At 39.5% G+C, this 18,711-nt stretch overlaps 1 protein-coding gene across 1 annotated transcript in view; it reads right to left on the reverse strand.

Annotated features, from left to right (window-relative positions):
• The window catches only part of VPS54 (VPS54, GARP complex subunit), a 42,591-nt gene that overhangs the window by 11,821 nt on the left and 12,059 nt on the right, over window positions 1–18,711 (reverse strand). The window contains exons 7-16 of the mRNA XM_009282604.1: window positions 15,346–15,472; window positions 14,196–14,303; window positions 10,940–10,995; window positions 9,026–9,122; window positions 8,213–8,550; window positions 6,189–6,318; window positions 5,557–5,738; window positions 4,631–4,743; window positions 3,263–3,326; window positions 987–1,092 (exon numbers count right to left, since the gene is read on the reverse strand). Of these exons, the coding sequence (XP_009280879.1) occupies window positions 987–1,092; window positions 3,263–3,326; window positions 4,631–4,743; window positions 5,557–5,738; window positions 6,189–6,318; window positions 8,213–8,550; window positions 9,026–9,122; window positions 10,940–10,995; window positions 14,196–14,303; window positions 15,346–15,472 (1,321 nt within the window). The remainder of the gene's footprint in view (window positions 1–986; window positions 1,093–3,262; window positions 3,327–4,630; window positions 4,744–5,556; window positions 5,739–6,188; window positions 6,319–8,212; window positions 8,551–9,025; window positions 9,123–10,939; window positions 10,996–14,195; window positions 14,304–15,345; window positions 15,473–18,711) is intronic.

Raw genomic sequence — 18,711 nt, forward strand, 5'->3', positions numbered from 1 at the left:
AGCAGCTGGGGAACAAGAGGCGAAGAGGGGCATCCCCAGTCCCAGACCGACTGATTTGCCTTGGACAGTGCTTTCAAAGGGGAAGGTTTGTGGATGAATCTGAATGATGTCTGCAGGGAGGAATGTTCCTGCATCTGGTTATTCAGATAAGAACTGCCAACAGGAAGATCATTTAAAGGCCCATCTCCTAGGGTGTGTTTCCCTTCCCCCATCCCCCCACCTTATGTAAAATATACTTTTGGAGAGTAGAATCTGTTTATCTTTTATCGATTATGCTTACGTTCAGAACTCTAATATCTGACATAACCTTTGTGGCCAAAGACACAAGTGAAAACCTTGAAATAAATTGACTGCTAGGCTTTGGAGCCTATATAAATATATATATATTTTTATATATATTTTTATATTTAGGTGCATTTATGTGCTCCTTTTATTATTGTATACTTATATTACCTTGTATTATCTGTGCTTTACCAGCTTTCCTCTTCTCTAGTGAGAAAAAACAAAAGGTCCTGGTCTTTCATCATTACATTTTACAACAGAAGCTTCATCCCATACTATTTTTCACGCTTCTACTGACTATACCTCTACTGACTTGTAAAAACCAAGGGAGTCGTTTCCTTCCTGAATATAGATATATCTCTGTGGCATCTGGGATCAAATTGCTTTTTCTTCAGCAGCATTAATCCTACACCCAGCCTGAAGGACAGGCAGCCATTGCAAACACTACTAGACGGGATTTTCAATATTCCAGGTGAACAAGAGGCAAGACAGCCTTCCCAAAATTAATTCACACAACAAATTGCATCTTTAATGCCCTTAGCTTAAAAGGCTACCTTATGGCACAGTAACAAATGCAATCATTTCTAGACAATTTATATCATTTATATTAAATCATAAAAGCACGTGAAGCATTACGGAGAGTAAGACACGTTCTCCGCCCTGAATGCCCCTGATTAGCACAGATGGTACATTTGGAGTCATACCTTCAGTAAATCAGACAGGCGGGTAAGCATATCAGTGGTGATGGAAGGAATGTTATCCACACACTGGCAGTACTCAAGGATTATTCTTATTAACAGCAATACTGTCCTACAAGAGAGGAAACAGCCAAATATGTCATCTCAGTGCACAGAAGATGTTGAAAAACCAAACACAGCCAGTCACGTTGATAGAAAGCTACCTAATGCTAGAGATTATAGCATTAAATAAAGCCACTAACTGATCTGAAGAAGTAGTAAAACATAAAAGAAGATATACATAAAGATAGTTATAAAGAATACCCATTCCACAGGGTGGCACGTGGAAAAAGTACTTAACATATATGAGAGAAAATCTCTAAGGTTCATTGGTATAACTTTTTAATCTCCAAAAAAGCTACTGTGGAACTAGAAGTCTCCATGTAGATGTTGGCAGGGGACAAAAAATCCAAAGCTCCTTTCTTATACTACTGTGTAATTCTGGCCAACTTTGAGCAAGTATAAAAATCCACAGAATGTAGACAACAACCACCATTGACAAGGATGTAATGAATGCTAAGGAGTCACAAACAGAGAAGGCAGCTGTGAAGAAACAGCACCAAATATTCAAATAGGCTCAACACCTGTAATTTCCCCTGAGTTCAGAAGGCACTGGAGAACTTGGGAGCTACTGGATGGAATTAAGAAAGCTCCACAAAGAGCAGGTACGCTCCTTTGAATTCAAATACACAGAAGGCAGGAAAACTAAGGCAAGCTCAAATGTTCAGAATATATATTCTAACATTTCAAGAAGTTAAATCTCTTTCTTCCTTTAGGCAGTAGAGTGCAGAAAGATGATGAATAATCAACTGAAAATAAACACCTGGAGAATTTTTGGGGAACATTTAGGCTTCTTTTCATGAATGCATTTTATTTGATTAACTACAATGAAACTGTATATAGAAGCGTGTAGAACTGAAACTAATACTTGCACCAACGTGAAGCTGACAATTGCTTCACAGAGCTAAATATAACAAGTTTCAAATGAGCAGAGATGGATTATCAAACACATCATCTATTAAGTAAATTTTATCCTTTAAAGCATGTTCAAATGCTCCTACTTGACCTGAAATGCTCTTTTGCAGTGATATCAGTTGGCTGGCACAGAAGTTCTGAGCCATCAGCTTCTGTTTCTAATTGAACAATGATGCATCATGAAGCAACTCATAAAACGACAGCTGGTTAAAGACATGTAAATCAGAACTTTTAAGTTTGGGGTAAACTGATGTTAGGACTCTGGGAAGTGAGATCTTCCAGGTTTTACTCCCTCCCCAAAAACACTCTCATGCATATTTAATGCTTAAGCCTCACAGTCTCTGGAAACACAGCATGCTTTTAAATGAAAGAAGTATGTGAGTATTATATATTTTAAAATGTCTTTGATATAACGAGCTTTAAGAAACTACTTTCCAATCCAAAGCAATCAGGATACCAAGAAATAGCGTATGCAGCTTCTGAGATAGCCCTTATCTTATTTCTTATTCTGAATAAGATAAGCAATCATTCAGTAATGGGGACTCATGTATTTTGGGGTTGTTTAGCCTGGAGAATGGAAGGCTCCAGGGAGACCTTATTGCGGCCTATCAGTACTTAAAGGGGGCTTATAAAAAAGATGGGGACAGACTTTTTAGCAGGGCCTGTTACGACAGGACAAGGGGGAATGGCTTTAAACAAAAGGGGGGTAGATTGAGACTAGATATAAGGAAGAAATTTTTTACGCTGAGGGTGTTGAAGCACTGGAACAGGTTGCCCTGAGAGGTGGTGGATGCCCCATCCCTGGAAACGTTCAAGGTCAGGCTGGACGGGGCTCTGAGCAACCTGACCTAGTTGAAGATGTCCCTGCCCACAGCAGGGGGGTTGGACTAGATGACCTTTAAAGATCCCTTCCAACCCAAACTATTCTATGATTTTGCCAGAGATATATTGCAAGAAATAACAAGTGTGCTATCAAGACAAACCTGTATTTTCATGACTATGTGTTTTCATGAAATAATTGGAAAAAAAAAATATTCAAATTAAACTTTAAATTTCAGCCTAGTCATTCAGAGAAGAAAGAGCATTTTAATGTACAGAAGAGCTTGCAATGTTTTATAACTGTTTGGGAACTAAAGAGAAACTAGTCTGTGGAAGGAGAGATGTTTTTTTATTTAAATAAGATTGCTAAAGCTGTTAGTATTCATCACAGTTCTACTCAAAAGTTCTCGCCAACTAACCCACTGCTAAGAGAAAAGAGTACATCTTACCCAACTGTTGCATATTTTTGTCCTTCAACAATAAGGAATTCAGTTGGCTTTCTTTCTTCAGTAGCTAGACATTTTAGCAAGAAAAGAAAAGGGATGAGTTGAACTAAAAACAAGTACAAAAATGCTAGTTTCTAAAAAATTGGTGCTCACTTGCTAAGGCTTGGAAAAAAAAAAACCACAATCAATCTTTGGAGCACTGCTCTCTTTTACAATATTTATTATATAGTTGGTCACCCATCATAATTATTATGACCCATAAAGTTACTTTATTATCTGCTAGGATTTTAGATCAAAAATCCCCCAAAGTCCCACAGTCACTATGTAATTAGAAACTTCAAATACAACAGGTTACAAATAGAAGAAGAAAAGCAGAAAAAGTCACTAGGTTTTCTACTATACATTCTCAAATGATTTGCCATGTATATTAATATTTTAGCTTCAAACCACTTCTTCCTCAGGCTTCATAGGAGAAGCTCTTACTGATACAGTTTTTTCATGCTAAATTTCATGCCACCAGTTTCCTATCTTCTTGAAGGAAGCTGCAAGAGCTTATTTTAAGAGCAATAGTCAATGAGCACATTTTGGTGTCTTGTTCCATAACTGGAGTGATTATTGCCTAATACACTCTCTGTATCTGCTATATTCTTTTTGGGGGGTCGGGGTTTCTCCACCATGACATTATTGTATTTTCTTCCTTCTCATCTATTGCCATTTTCCTTCCCCTCTATGTATGTTTTCTTCCTCTTCTAGCTGTTTACACACATTCATCACTGCAACATCGGATGAGTATCCCCACAAGGTAAGAACGCATTATGCGTTCCCATTTTGCACACGGGGAAATGGGGCACGAGGAGAAAACGAGACTTGTCTGAGGTCAAATGAGGTTTCTCTTGCAAGGTAAATAATTGAATGTACATGAGTTTTCACTTCCATGAGCAGCCACATAGCATGCTGCCTTTCATTTGAACAACCAGCAGACGAAGTAGTGGGAAGGAGCAAGCTCTGTTTAACACAAGGGGGGCTGAGCACACACACATGATCCTCGTTCCCTTGCAACACTTCAGTGGTATGTTCTGGGGAAAGACTGAATTTGTGCAAAGACTGTAAGCCTCTACACTGGGAATACTTGTATAAAAAAGTAGCTCCCTCCCTGTGCTAACACTTAAATGGGTTTTCAAAAAATAAGTAAATAATCTTTTAAGGTCAGCACAAGAAGTTTCAACAGCAGTAACGGGGGGGGGGGGGGGGGGGGAGAGGTTTTTCACTCTTTTTGTTGATCAAGAGTGACATCGGAATATGTCCATCAACATTCAGTAGCAGATTTGCTGATAATAAATTCAGCTAACAGTAGGACTGCAAGATACACACCTGCTGCTTTTTTTTCAGGGAGAGAAATTCTGCCATCTGACACAGAATCAACAAGGTCCTGAAACTCGGCAGGAACTTCAGCTTGCTTCCAGCGCTCATTGTCCAAAAGTAGGCTAGTTATAAACACAAAAGAGAGGAGGCTGAGGAAATGAAGTGCCTTGTCTTGATGCTTTTCCTACCTGCAACGCCATGGAATCAAAACTACAGTAATTTTAAAAAAGCCAGTGGCCCAAAATGTTATGTTATTCATCTTCATTAGAAAGAGGTGCCCAACAATTGGCAGAAGCAAAACAGAAAAACACCATGTTGGCCTAGAGATCTCACAATTTGTTCATTCAATCTATCATAGAGGACAAAAGACTACACTAGGCAATAAAGATCCTTATGAGATCACTGCCACTGAAGTAATGTGTAAATACTGGAATTTTAAGAGCTTTTGATGAACGAGAGCAAAAAGACTTGAGGTATGTTACTAGGAAGGCTGTTCCCCAAGTGGTTTGGTTTTTTTTTATTCATTGTTTTTGTTGGAGGTTTTTGGGGTTGGTTTTTTTTGTTTGTTTGGGTTTGGTGTTTTTTTGTTTTTTTTAAAAAAAAAAAAACAGTTGGAAGCAAATTATCCTGAAGTTACTTAACCCCTGAGAGAGAGCAATCCTGCCCTTCAATGTCACTCTTGAGTACTTCCTGTAGCTATTACTGTCCTTATGTAGGTAACTGTAGAACAATCCAGTTTGAAGAAATTAAGTTATGAAAACAGTAGAAGTCGAAATCAATTGAAAATAATTGGCGTTTAATACAGTTTTTTCACCCCCTGCTCTTAAGTACAACTGGCTTACTAGTGTTCTAGGCAACAAAAGATCGTGTTTGCCTGGCATATGATTGATAAAATTATTCACGTAAGAACACAAAGATCTTCTACCCAGAGATACCTTAGTTTCGTCTTCCTCTCCTCGTGGAATCTATTCACAAATCTATTGGCTTGACTCTGAAGTGCTCCTCGCAAGGACATACTTTTCCTGCCGCAGATCTGCTCAGTATCTAAGATAAAGCCTTCCATCAAGCGAGAAAGAGCAACAAACTCATTGGAATTCAGCTTCTCCAGGAAGCCATCCTATATGCAAAGAAAACCATCGTAAGGAGACATAACACCACAAAAATTCAGAGATATATAGAAATAACTAGTCAGCATGTCTGAGGGCTACTAGTATTTTAAGAGGCACATTACTTAACCCTACATGGGACAGAGAAGGCAGACTGCAGTGCAAGCAGCTACCCTGTCATAGATATGCATTCTCTGCATGAAGCTTCAAAGACAGCTAGTCAGAATATTAAAAAGGAAAAAAAATAAAAGTAGCAGAAACCCACATTGCCTTACAATGACATGATATGTTAATGCTTGTGTGCTCTGGGCATTAACATCAAGTGCCTGTGGCAGCAGCAACAGTTACTTAATTTCAACTGAGAATGCCATTTCAGAACTCTCCCTCATTAAACCAGTAACTTGAGAGTAAATTCTCATTAAGGATGAGACACCAACAGCAGTCTGACCCAAGCTCCTTACCTTTGCTCTTGCCATGAGGAACTTGACTGAACGATCATGGCAGATATCAGAGGCATTATAAAGTAACTCTTGAATATTATTTGCCAGCCTGACCAGTTCCAGGTCAGTCAGCTTCATGTCATCACTGATCCTACAAATGACAGAACCAGTTGAGCTGTTGAGCATCAATTTATAAAAAAAAAAAAATTTCTGTATTTCTGCTCACAGGTTGAAGGAGGAAAGAGCCTTGCAGCAACTGCCAAATGCAGACAGTCAGTTAATCACCAAAGTCACTTTGTACAGATGGGATCTTCTAAGCTGCTGTCAATGTCATGTCAGTCCCTGTAACAAGGAAATGCACAACTGCACATCCTTATATTTTGTTTTAAATCCACATTCTAATTGCTATTAATGGTCTAGAAGAAAACATGATATAGTCATTACTAATACAATAATTATTAACATTTACTGAGCTAAAATTTACCCAGCTCCTGTAACACTTCAGCACCACAAGAATGACAAGGAAAACACAGCATTTTTCTTCCAGTGCAAGTGTAAAGCCTAAAAGTACTCTGCACTCCCCACCACCTTCATCTATAGGCTGTCATTCTATTAGCTCTTTAGACTTCAGGCTCCTAAGTTGGTGCTTTTTAAAAAACCTTCTGTGATTCGTCTACTGTTTTGAGGCTAGCCTGTAGCACAGCTCTGCCATTCATGTAATTAGTTAAGATAACAATCTTTCGGTCCAGTGTGGCTGCTCGAGGGACTGACAGTACGAGAGGATGCTAGAGAGCAGCAACTGGGCTAACATTGTTGCAACTGTGTAATTTTATTAGTCTGCTCCAAACACAGAGCAGAGGTGCAAAGAAAACCAGAAGAGGGACGAAGCAAGTTCATTTTAGAACAAAGTTATGCAACCAGCCTCAGAAGCAGCTTTATTGCTCAAGAGCTCTAGCTGGGTGGTATATTTTTAGCAAACTTGGCAAAGTGCTCCAGACCAGTTTGAATCCGACCCCCTTCTCCCTCCCTGCTCCTGACTGTAACCCTGGACTCCTCTTCACATTGCATTTCTCTTCCAGCGTACAACAGATGTTTGGACATACAGAGGCCTGAATTTGCTTTATGCACAGTGTATTTATTTTAAATCTATCTCCTTCAGCCAGCATTGTGATTTGAGGGGGAAGGTCTCTATCAAAACTGACAGTTGCTTAAACACACAAGTACAGACACTTGAGTACCAATCAGCTGGAGCGAGCGGGGCCACTTGCTATCTTCCATCTTTCAGCAGGGTAACAAGTGGTATTTCAATTTTGCTTCATAGAACTCTGTATCCAGACATGCTGGCTTTTGAAGTGGCTCATGCCTGAGTCCCACACACGCTATGCCTGATTCTTTTTAAAAGGTAGCTCTGACTTCCAGCCATAAATAAAGTATGCATAAAGGATGCCAAAAAGGTTACAACTCTGGAGTCTGGAGCACCACAGAGCAGTACTGCCTATGTTACCAAAGCACTGAGATGGACTTATTTAAGTATGCAAGTCAAATAGTTGACAACGAACAGCAGATTTTTCTCCAGAATTTATCAAGATGTATTCCACGAAGCCAGCTTAAAAAAAAACAGAAAAAATAGCCATAGGGAACATGGACAGGGAACAGAGATGCTTCTGCCTGCTAAAGGCATGACAAACAATCTGTCTTTCATGTAGGCTAGACTTGCATCTCTCCTGCTCTCTGTAGAAGCAGGCTCCCAAGCAGAACAGATGGTGAAGGGGCCCTTTTCTGTAAGAAGTGACATAATCAGTACCCGTACCACTACACACAGAGGTGAAAGCAAGGCAAATAAATGAAACAAAGGTGACCTGGGGACAACGCAGTCTGATGGCAGTATCTAGGGGCAATGGTGGAGAGCCATTCCACTTCACTTACCTAGAAAAGCACAGTCCTCCAAAGCAATTTTTGTACTGTACCATCAGAAACAACCACCTCCACCTAACACCTTGTTTCTGACATGTTGCAAAGTCGAGACAGACAGCGCATTTACTTACATCATCTCTACTCCCCCTGGAGTAACAGACGATGATGTTTGCTCTTTGCTGGATGAGGAATCGGTAGTGCACTCCGGTTCAGAGACCGAATCGCTGCTACAGGGCTCACTGTTTGGGGAAGTGTTTCTTTGAGAGGTAGTGTCAGCTGCTACAGGCGGGAGGTCCCCTTCGCTGAATGCATCACTTATAAACATGCCTTCATGAGTCAGGTAAGCCACTTCTGTGTCCACCGTACTGTCTTTAGCAGAGTTCTTTTGTAAGGTGTCCTCCAGGTCTCTGGTTTTTTGGTTCTTGTCTAGAACCAAGAAAACCACGCTATGGATAGTATTTAACGTTGCCTAGAATCAAATATAACTTTTATTACAAAAAAAACAAACCCCTGTGCCACAAACTTGCACTAGAGATTTTCTTTTACCCACAAAACTGAACTAAATCCCGGCTTTATTTTCTATTGTGTAATTAGTATTCGGAGGCAGACCCATCCGTCTTTGATGCTAACCAATATCAGATGTTTCTGAGAATAGTGACAGAAACCTCATTTGGAGCAATCTAACACATACAAAAGTTCTGTCCTAATCCCTAGCAGCCTGAAATGGATGTAATCACACAACAAGAGGTATTATCTCCTTCCCACTGCTCTCTTTGTTAGCAATAATCATTTTTGCCCTGGATGCCAATATTCACATATCCTTCTTTCAATCAAAAGTTTCAATCAAAAAAGCAAAACCAACACCTCAAGACTTCAAATGGAAAATAACTTCATTCCATTTCATGTCTGAACTACGTGAAGCTCTTGGTAAATGAATGTCTTACCTTTATTCTCTTGAGGAAGATGGTAAACTTAGAAAAAATACTCTTCAGTAAATCAAACCACTGAGGAAAATTCATCATCCTCATCTGGTCTGCAAGCCTAAAAAACAGAGCAGTATTCAGTAAACAGCAAATGTTTACTGGCCATGATGCCGACTGGCACATAAAGAAAAAACATGCTTTAAATGGAATTGTAAATATAAGGAACACTGCGTAGACTTTTATCTGGCAAGACAACAGACATCACCTGAACAACGGTCACGATCAACACAATGTATGCAAGTGGAATGGGGAGGGAGGTGTATAAAAATAGATCATATTAAAAAAATGAAAGCCTCACATTTACCATTTAGTTTTTCCAGGGCATAATGTTCTTTTCCCTGGAGTAAGTATGTGATACCAGCAAGGGAGGTGGGTTAATAACATTTTCACAAATCACGTGAAAAAAAGAGATTACGAAAAAAAAAAATTTGCAAGTGTTACAAAAGCCATGTTATTAAGCCCATTTTGTTGCATTGCAATGACACCACTTCTGCTATTAAGGTGCAAGTCAGCTGTTTGTGGCAAAGGGCAGAAAAGTCATTGATAGAACAAAAGTTAAACCCTGTAACACACAGTTAGGACCCAATTGCAGAAGAGTGAACATTGGGGAATGGTGAACAAATACCCAATGTTTAAAAATGACCCTGTGCCCGTCTTTTCGCAATCTGGGTGTGAATCTCATGCAGATTCTGCCACTCACTTTGCTTTATCAGCTGGTCTGGTTTTATTATCTTGGGGTAACCCTTTGCTGAGCCAAACAAATCACAGAGCTACGGAAAGTCAGATGCTGGCAGAAGGGCCTCTGGAGCTGGGACCCCTGGAGGTGCCAACTCCTGCTCGACACAGGTCCAACTAGATTGGGTTGCTCAGCACCCTGTCCAAAGTTTGAATCCCACAGCATCTCTGGGCTGCTGTTCCACCATTTGACCATCCTCAAAGGGAACACACTTTTCCTAAGATTCAACTGGCATTTCTCATCTTCCATCCTGTGCCTATTGCCCCTTGTCCTTCCCATATACACCTCTGAGAGGAGCCTGGCTCTGTCTACAGCTCTGCTAAAACCCTCCTCCCATGGGATAGCTGTGGGCAGTTCTCCCCTGAGTTTTCCCCTCCCCAAGCTGGATGGGGACCCAGCTCCCTTGACTGCTCCTCCTACACTCTGTGCTTCAGCCCCAACCAGCCCAGTGGCCTCCGCTGGATCTCAATGTCTTTCTTGTTCCTTGACCTGCTGACTATGCTAATATGGCCCAGGCTGCGGCTGCAAGGACACACTGCTGATCCATGGCCAACCAGTTCTCCACCAGGACCCCCAGGTCCTGCCCTTCAAAGCTGCTCTGAAGCCAGCCAGCTCCTGCCTCTCCTCTTGCAAAGGGTTGCTCCTTCCAAGACACAGAACTTGGCACTTGCCTTTGTTGGGCTTCAAGAGGTTCCTGCCCACACATTTCTACGGCTGAAATTGTCTGATCTCCTCTCGGGATAGCTCCTATTCTTGTTCATGCGGGAGGTACTGAAAGTACTGACACGTTTTAATACAAAATCCCAGATTATGACAACAGGGAATGCCTTCAAGTAGTTAAGAGATATATGCCTAAATACAGTAGTTTATGCTTCATGCAATGAGATGCACAGAATTTCAGTATTTATTTTAAAGGTAAGTTTAATTTAAGGTAACGTTAGAATCTGAATGAGAAGGGGAATACACAGTATTGTCATGGAGTTGGACAGAAGCAGAGGCTTAAGGTGAAAGAGAAGGATAATCCTTAATTATAGGGAAATGTAAGCAAAAATTAGAATGGTAAATTTATCTATGCTAAAAACCGTCCATCTCCTATCCCCACCCACCACCAAAAAAAAATAATCTGGCTGTATACTTACTTAACAACCACTTCTGTATCTATTTCTTCTATCTGCGATACCGTATTAACCACACACTGTCAAATTTAAAGGGGAAAAAACAAAACAAAAAAGATCTTAGCTTCCTTCTAACTGCTGCTGAGTTTCATAACACACACAATAATCCTCAAGTTAAATAAGAAAAAGTAAAACAAAGGAAAGACATACTTGTATCATTTAACAACTTGATCCTCTAAAAACAAACAAACAAAAACCCCAAAAGAAACCCCCAAAACCACCCCCCCAAACATCTATTTGCAAAATACAGATGATCAAAGTGTTCCCAGCTGTGTACTAAGCTCTGGAGGGCACACTGGCTCCATCTCAAAGGGACCTGCTTTTCTGAGCATGGATGCTAAGCACCATTTCAAAAATGTCTCTCAGGTCAGGTACTTAAGAATAGAAACCATATTCTTCCCCTTTCCAAAGTGACTGACTTTGGAAAATATTGGTTGACTTCCTTTTCAGCTTTAAATACAGGACTTGGGATCTAACCTAAACTGGAAGGAACAGCACCAGGGAAGTGTGGAGGCACACACCTACAGTCCTGTGCTTTCAACTGTTAAGGCAGACCCAGTTTCAACTGCTCTCCTAGCAGACATGGTATTTGCTGTCTGTCTGTCCTCTTCACCGCCAGGGCACCGTCCGCCTCTGTCCCTAGATTTCTCTACATCTTTATTGCTACGCTGTGGCCTCTCCTCCAAGGACATACGCTCTTCAACTGGTACATACAAAACTGGCTGGTTTCTTCAGGTCTCCAGAACAATCAATTTTCATTCCAAGCATCTATTGTTTTACAGCAATTTGTTCACTGATCTCTTTTCACATTACTTGTAAGCCCTAGGTACAAATCAACTCCATTTAGACTGAATTAGGGGTTTTCTCCCAAATGTACAGTCAATAACCTGATCAAAAGAGTCAGTAGTGTACAAACTCATCTTGCCTTCAAGTGAATATGTACAATCCAAATGGTGACTGATGGCCACCATCTCAAGCTACATGGATTTTACCTGCATTTTGAATAAGGTGGTCAATACAGAAGCTTCTTAAAAGCAGACCTTGTTCTTGAACTATGCAGCGTGTTCAGTGCTTACAAACCTCTGCTCTTTCCCCTGCCTGGCAATAAAAAGCTACTAAAGTACTGACCAAAACAGCCCAGCAATGCATTTGAACAGGAAGCACATTTGAGATGTGGGAAGGAAAGTTTCCTTTATTAACGAAAAATATCTCTAAGAGTTGAGACAATAGGCCACAACGCAAATGTGTTGCACAAACCACACAGAAATACTCCAGTCCTGTCTATTTTCCCTATTCAACAGAAACTTACATTGGAAGTTGATTAAACTTCGTCTATTACTGAGCAGAGGTGACACCTGAAAAATCTAACATAAAGACAAATATTCCCAGCAGAATGGGAAAAGCACTTTATGATCAAGAATGAGCAGGAAAACAGGGAGCACTACTTGCCTATTATCCAACTAAACAGAGAATTTAAAGGAAGAAATGTCTCCTCATGACCGCCAACACAGGCAAGTGAAAAGCCAATGGAGACCGATGGGCAGATGAACAGTTTTATCCTGATGTTATTCATTCATGCTTTTTTTTTGTGGTGTTACACTTTATGTGAAGGCCCAGAGCAGCTGCACGCAGCTGTATGCTCTTGTTCTTCCAGGCTTACAGTAATACAGCATGACCAGAAAGCAGTGCTCACTCCCACCCTCTGCTGATCTTTCAGGGAGCAGGGCAATGACCCCGCCCAGCACCCCATTGCTTTCAGGTGGGGAAAGAACAGGCAGCTAGGGGCAGGGGTGCTTAACCCAATTTAAATTGTATCGGGGTCAAGTGAAAAAGAGCTCACACCATCGTCAAGTCCTTACAACAAGTGGTGGTGCAGTTGCACACATCACTGTCTTCTAATTCTGCCACAATATTTACTAGCATCATCGGCCTGTGTTACCTACACCCACCCTGCACAACCAGATCAACAGAACCGTGGGGCTGCAATGTGAAGTGGATTGGGGGAGCAAATCTGGTTTAAAACAAAATCCTCATAATAATAATAATCCTCCTCCTCCAAACTTTTAAAAGCTGGGTTCCCAACCTGGTTCACAACACAGCTCTGAACAGCATGCTATACTACGAGGACAGGAGACACTGTCTTCATCTGCTGGCAAATCCACCACCTGACTATCTCCCAGCCTTTGAGATACAAATCAGAGGTGGCTCATAACACATCAGAACATGACTCCTGAAATAATCACGTATCTTTAGGGGAGAAAAACACCCCTTGCACAATATTCTCACATATGCATGCAAACAAACAAGATGAGTAAAATTAAAAGTACCAAACACACACTTAAAGTTCAGTCTAGAGTTTTTATTTGCAAACAAAAGCCGTCATGTTACTGTCCAAAATATTTCATGCATTATTCCCCAAAGAAGTCATCTAAACTTTGTTCATTTGTTGGTTTTAGCTGGTTTTATCTACAAAGATTTTTGGTTTTAAAAGATAGATACACTACCCTAAATGGCAAATGATGACAGCAATGTGGACAAGGATTCATTTTTTAAATAATTTTTACAGGCAAGCACTTCTACCTTCTTCATTACTTCACCTTGCTCACTTAGAAAAAGGCAAGGATGTTTGCCAACCTTTTATCATGTGCCTATGCTAGGTCTGTGCTAACATTCAGGCAAGCATTGTTTTCTGTAGCATTTGTTGGGAATTCGATTGTTTCAACTGGCAAGTTTTTTTGTTTCTCTTTTTTGTATTTACACCAAGAACTTGGGGGTTTTGTTTATTGGAGGGTTGGGGTAGGGGCTTTTTGGTGTGGTTTTCGGCTTTTTTTGTTTGTTTGTTTTGGTTTTGTGGGGTTTTTTTTTGTTTTGGTTTGGTTTTTGAAGCAGAGTGTTATGACACAACTATACTATTTGGGAAATCTGTGTGATAAGAGAAAGAAAAAAACTAAGCTGAAATCAGGGGATTCAGAACAATGGTAATTATACAAAGAAAGCTGTGATCTGCTGTACTGTGCTACCTACTCCTTCCAGAAGGTCTTTTCTGCAAACAGACCTCTGTGCTTCAGGAAGTCCTTATAGTGTCTGCAAGCCCAGCTGCTCTAAATGAGAGACCATCAGCCACCAAAAAACTTCATCAGAGCTGTTCTTAACTACTTAAAAAATAATTTGTAAGGGGTTGAGGCAACCTTGTCAGATATGTTAGAAGTGTTTGGCTTACCTGTTTAATTATGTTCTTTGCAGTAATAATCATTTCATCTCCATATATTTCATAAAAATTTAGCTTTCTTTGTTTTAAAAGTCCAAATACTAGTGATACAAGTCTCTCCTATCAAGAAGAAAAAAGAAAATAAAAAACCACACTAAAAATATCAAGGTGAGGACAAGAAACAATTTTAAGAAATTGCACAGCAGTAAGAAAGTTCATGTACCAAACACATGGTGAACAGGATTTAGATCAGTCCAGTGCCTTGAGACTAATGCCACGATTTAACTATACAAAGTTCCCTGTGGCAATACCAGCTAACAGAGTCCCTTCCTCCTTCATGCCTGTTCCTCAGTTGTGCTCATCCACTTGTGCTTAAAAACATGGATATTTCTAAAGATTAGTGAGTTTCCTTACCCCGAGCAAGAATGATATTCAATACAATTGCACCAGCACAAGTGAGAGGCTATCACATTGCAGCACAGAGGTGGGAAGAAACTATAGGGCCGAAATGGGAATATTTAAGTGCTATTGCCATTCACTATATTTCATGAAACCCATGGATGAAACAAGACTAAACAGTTAACGGGATTTAGCAATTACTGAAGAATAGTACAGGCAAAATCCAGAAAAGTCTTTTCCTGGCGAGAAAGCAATCACAATAGCTTAATCTTCAGATGTTCATGATCTTCAGAGGAATGAGGAATATATATATGGCAAATGAAGCATGTATTCAGGGCAACCATATGCTTGATATAAGCACCCATAAATGCACAGGGAGACAGAATGATAACAACATGCAACTATCAGCTTTCATTGCAAAACTTAAATTTTACAGTCAAGTAGATGCGAGAGTCCATGCTCTTTTCCACTTACATGTTGAGGTTCACGAAGTGAACTCAGTATACATTTAATCAGACAAAAGAGAACTGATTATTTTGAAAAAAATAATGTAGGACTGGATTGCAGTTCCGTGAGTTCAGTTACAATTATTTAATTTTATTAAGCACAAAAAAAAGGGGCGGGGGGAGGTTTGGATGAGAAGAGAAATAGTGTAAAATTATAACATTGCTACTAGGGACCTGAGTGAATTAGCTGGTGCTAATTAAGTATGTTAAAGATGTAAACATATTCATCAGACAGTTTATTTCAATAACAGACATACCTCTTCTAGAATTTGGCAATCATCTTCTAGGGGTCTATTTAAATCATTGCGAGCATAAGTTGAAAACTCTGCAATCATCATTTTATCTATCAGCTTTTCCAGTTCACAAAGCTGTGAGCCAAGATGCCTAAGAAAAACAGCCATTGAGATATGAGCTAAATAATCAACCTGAAAATGAATCATTAGTTCACAGTTGAAGAAAATAACCACCCAGCAGGTAATTTCCATGCAATCAACGCTGGCTTAATAGGAGGCTGAAATCTTTCACTTCTTAGAACATTTTTCAGAGGCACCGTCACCTTGCAGCAAAACATATGGACTTGAATATTGATGGAAGGTAAAAATTGGATGTAGGGCTTTTTTTTTTTTTTTTGAAGGTGCCGAGTATCTCTCTTCCCAATGAAGTGAACCAGAACCAAGAATACTCAGTGCTTGTAAGTATATAGGTGTTAAAAAGAAGGAATACTTCTTTTGCTCATCCAGTTCCTCAGCTAATCGGTCCACAAGTTCCTCCACTTCAAACATTTGAGCTTTTGATGTCGTCACAGATTTAATTCACATGACCGAGATACAGTAATAGCTTTACATTACAGGATGGCTTTCAGAGAACACAGAAGAGTTTTCCATTTAGATTAAAAATTTGCCATTTTTACGCTACTCTAAATTAAAAATATTTTTTCCATGTATTGCAGATTTTAAACCATATTTTGCAGACTGTTGTCATACAGAACCACAAGGGAATTTCTCACGTCAGAAATGTCAACCAGTCTTGAAAAGTTGTGCAGTTACAGAAACATTTAACAGAGTAAAATTAAAAGTGGGAATTTCAGAGATGCCAAACACTCCAGGCTTTCCAACTTCCACTGACAGCTGAGAGCACCAAGTTATCTGTAAAAGTCAGACTGCTTTTTCTTCAAAAAAAAAAAAAAAAAAAAAAAAAAAGACACTTTGCCAATGAGAATTAACAGGACCTGTGATATTTTAGATAAACCTAGATACAAAATGGGGAGGATGAACCTGCATGGCTCACTGGCTTTAACTCAGTGCTGGTGTAGCTGGACCATTAGCTTGCGTAGAGTGGCAAAAATGTCTTAGCACTCCCTGGTAGGAGCACTACTGTACCAATGAGAAGCCCACAGGATCCGGCCTCGCAGCCTGTGTAGGGCAAAGTCAGCGCCAGGACGCGAGGAAGCACGATACCAGGGTAGCTCCTCCATGCAGAAGCCCACATGGCCAGCGCTGAGCTGAACTGAATGAATCTTGCTGTATCTGAGTTAGGCAGATTAATTTCTTTTAATTTTAAGATGACCAGAGACGTGTCTGCTTTTGAAATTGTTGGTCAAGAATTGGCTGGAATAGACAAAATGGACACATTTCAAATATCTAATTTAAGCAAAAATGGCCTCTAGAAAATCCAAACCAGTTGCATCATGGACATTTCAAAACAAACCCAACAGAAAAAATTAAAGATTATTATTTGCAATGTAATAATGAGTTGCAAAACTTACTGCAGGACTAATACCCACAACACAAAGGCTCTTACTTAGGTAAGCACAAAGATGCTCTTTTGTAAATTATTTCTGTAACTGTGCTTAACTACACTGAAACACAACGTAACCTACCCTCTCAAACCTCAGGTATGGAAATATCCAACAAGAGTTCTTGGTGGCACTTGCTGCCACCACTTCACCCGAGATATTCTAGCCCCTAACAACAAAAAAAAATCACTCCACCCTGAAACACGCAGGAATAAGTCAACCCTTAATTCATACTCCAGCGAAACACCTTGGCAATGATCCCTTAAGAGGCACCAGTCACATAACAGGTCCTTTCAATGACTGAATACTACAATTCTCTTATGTAAAATTATGAGTGCAGGGTAAAAATTCTTTTAAAATACATAGACGAGAACTATTTTACCAGGAGTCTGTGGTTTGCCAGCATACCTGTGCAAAAAAATCACCAGATCTCCATCACCCCAACAAGGATTGTGAAAACAATGTAAAAACTGGCAGTACAGATTTGTAATTTAGTTAACACGTAAGTATTTTTGTTGTAAAATTAAAAAGATGAACTTGAAAAGGTTAAAGAGCTCTAAAACTTTAATTCTATCCTATAGCAGTAGCAAGCAATAATCATACAGTTATGACTGATACATATAATCATTGGGGATATTAACCTAGATTAAAGACACCAATTTATTACTTCACAATACCATTAAGGTGCTTTCATTTTTTGCTATAACTAGAATCAAATTACATTTTGCGTACAGCATGACAAGAGGAGAATAACTTTTGTACATGGATGATCTGAATAGTTTTCTTACTGCTTTACATTGAATGATTCTGTGACATGACTCAATTTAAAGCTGTCTGTTCAAAAGCAAATTCTACAAGCTGCCATGTACAACACTAAAGCAACAAGTTTTTTTTTTTTTAAATAAGATACAAATTATTTAGGGGAAGAAAAAAAGATACTAATTATTTAGAAAAATGAGATACTGATTTAGAAGTTAATCTCTTCTTAAAATCAATCAGGTATTTAACTCACTTGACAATTGTGGCATTCTTGCTCAGAACAAAGCAAGAACATCCATTTGGTATTTCTTGGAAAAAGCTGAAGTATTCATGTATGGCACCAGTTTAGATTTTTTTTTTTTAATCTATTTTTAAACCCACAGCATTCTACTGAAGTTTTATCCAGATCTCCGTCTTTCCATTGCACATTATTTCTCCAAACACGCTATACACATAGGCCACTGTGAGACTTGGGAACAATTGTGCTGGGCTTCTCAACTGCACTTGCATCTCTGGTGGGGGTAATGACTTAGCTTTTAACTTTCTGAACCTTTACTATCCAAAGCAGAGGGGACATTTCCCACTCCCATCGCTATTTTTAACTCTATCAAATCAACCAACTAAGTGTTATTCACAGAAATCACTTTTTACAGACAAGATGAATATTTACCTGCAAATATGTTCCACATCTGAGTGTAATTTTAAAATAATGGCACATTCTTGGGACATCACGTATACTAATCACAACAACAGAATTGCACTCTGCTGACGTAGCACGGAGGTTACTTGATTGCAAAACACAACTAATTCTGATTGATGTTGTCACAGGGTTGTAGAAGTATACTCACTATCACCAAGGTAAATACAAATGTGACTCAGTCAAGGGCTGTGCACCGTAATCAAGTTGTCGAGAGTAGGAACAGTAAAGAGGAAAGAAACTGCACTGGTGTCTGAAGATGGACCATCTAAGCTAAAAGAAAGACTAACAGCTTCTAACAACTTTCCTCCCAATACTTTATTCGCTCTTTAAAAAAAAAAATATTTTTTAATTTTAAAAAAAAAAAAAAAA

The sequence above is a fragment of the Aptenodytes forsteri genome, unplaced genomic scaffold, assembly GCF_000699145.1.
Source record: "Aptenodytes forsteri isolate BGI_AS27 unplaced genomic scaffold, ASM69914v1 Scaffold582, whole genome shotgun sequence".
Classification (NCBI taxonomy): Eukaryota; Metazoa; Chordata; class Aves; order Sphenisciformes; family Spheniscidae; genus Aptenodytes; species Aptenodytes forsteri.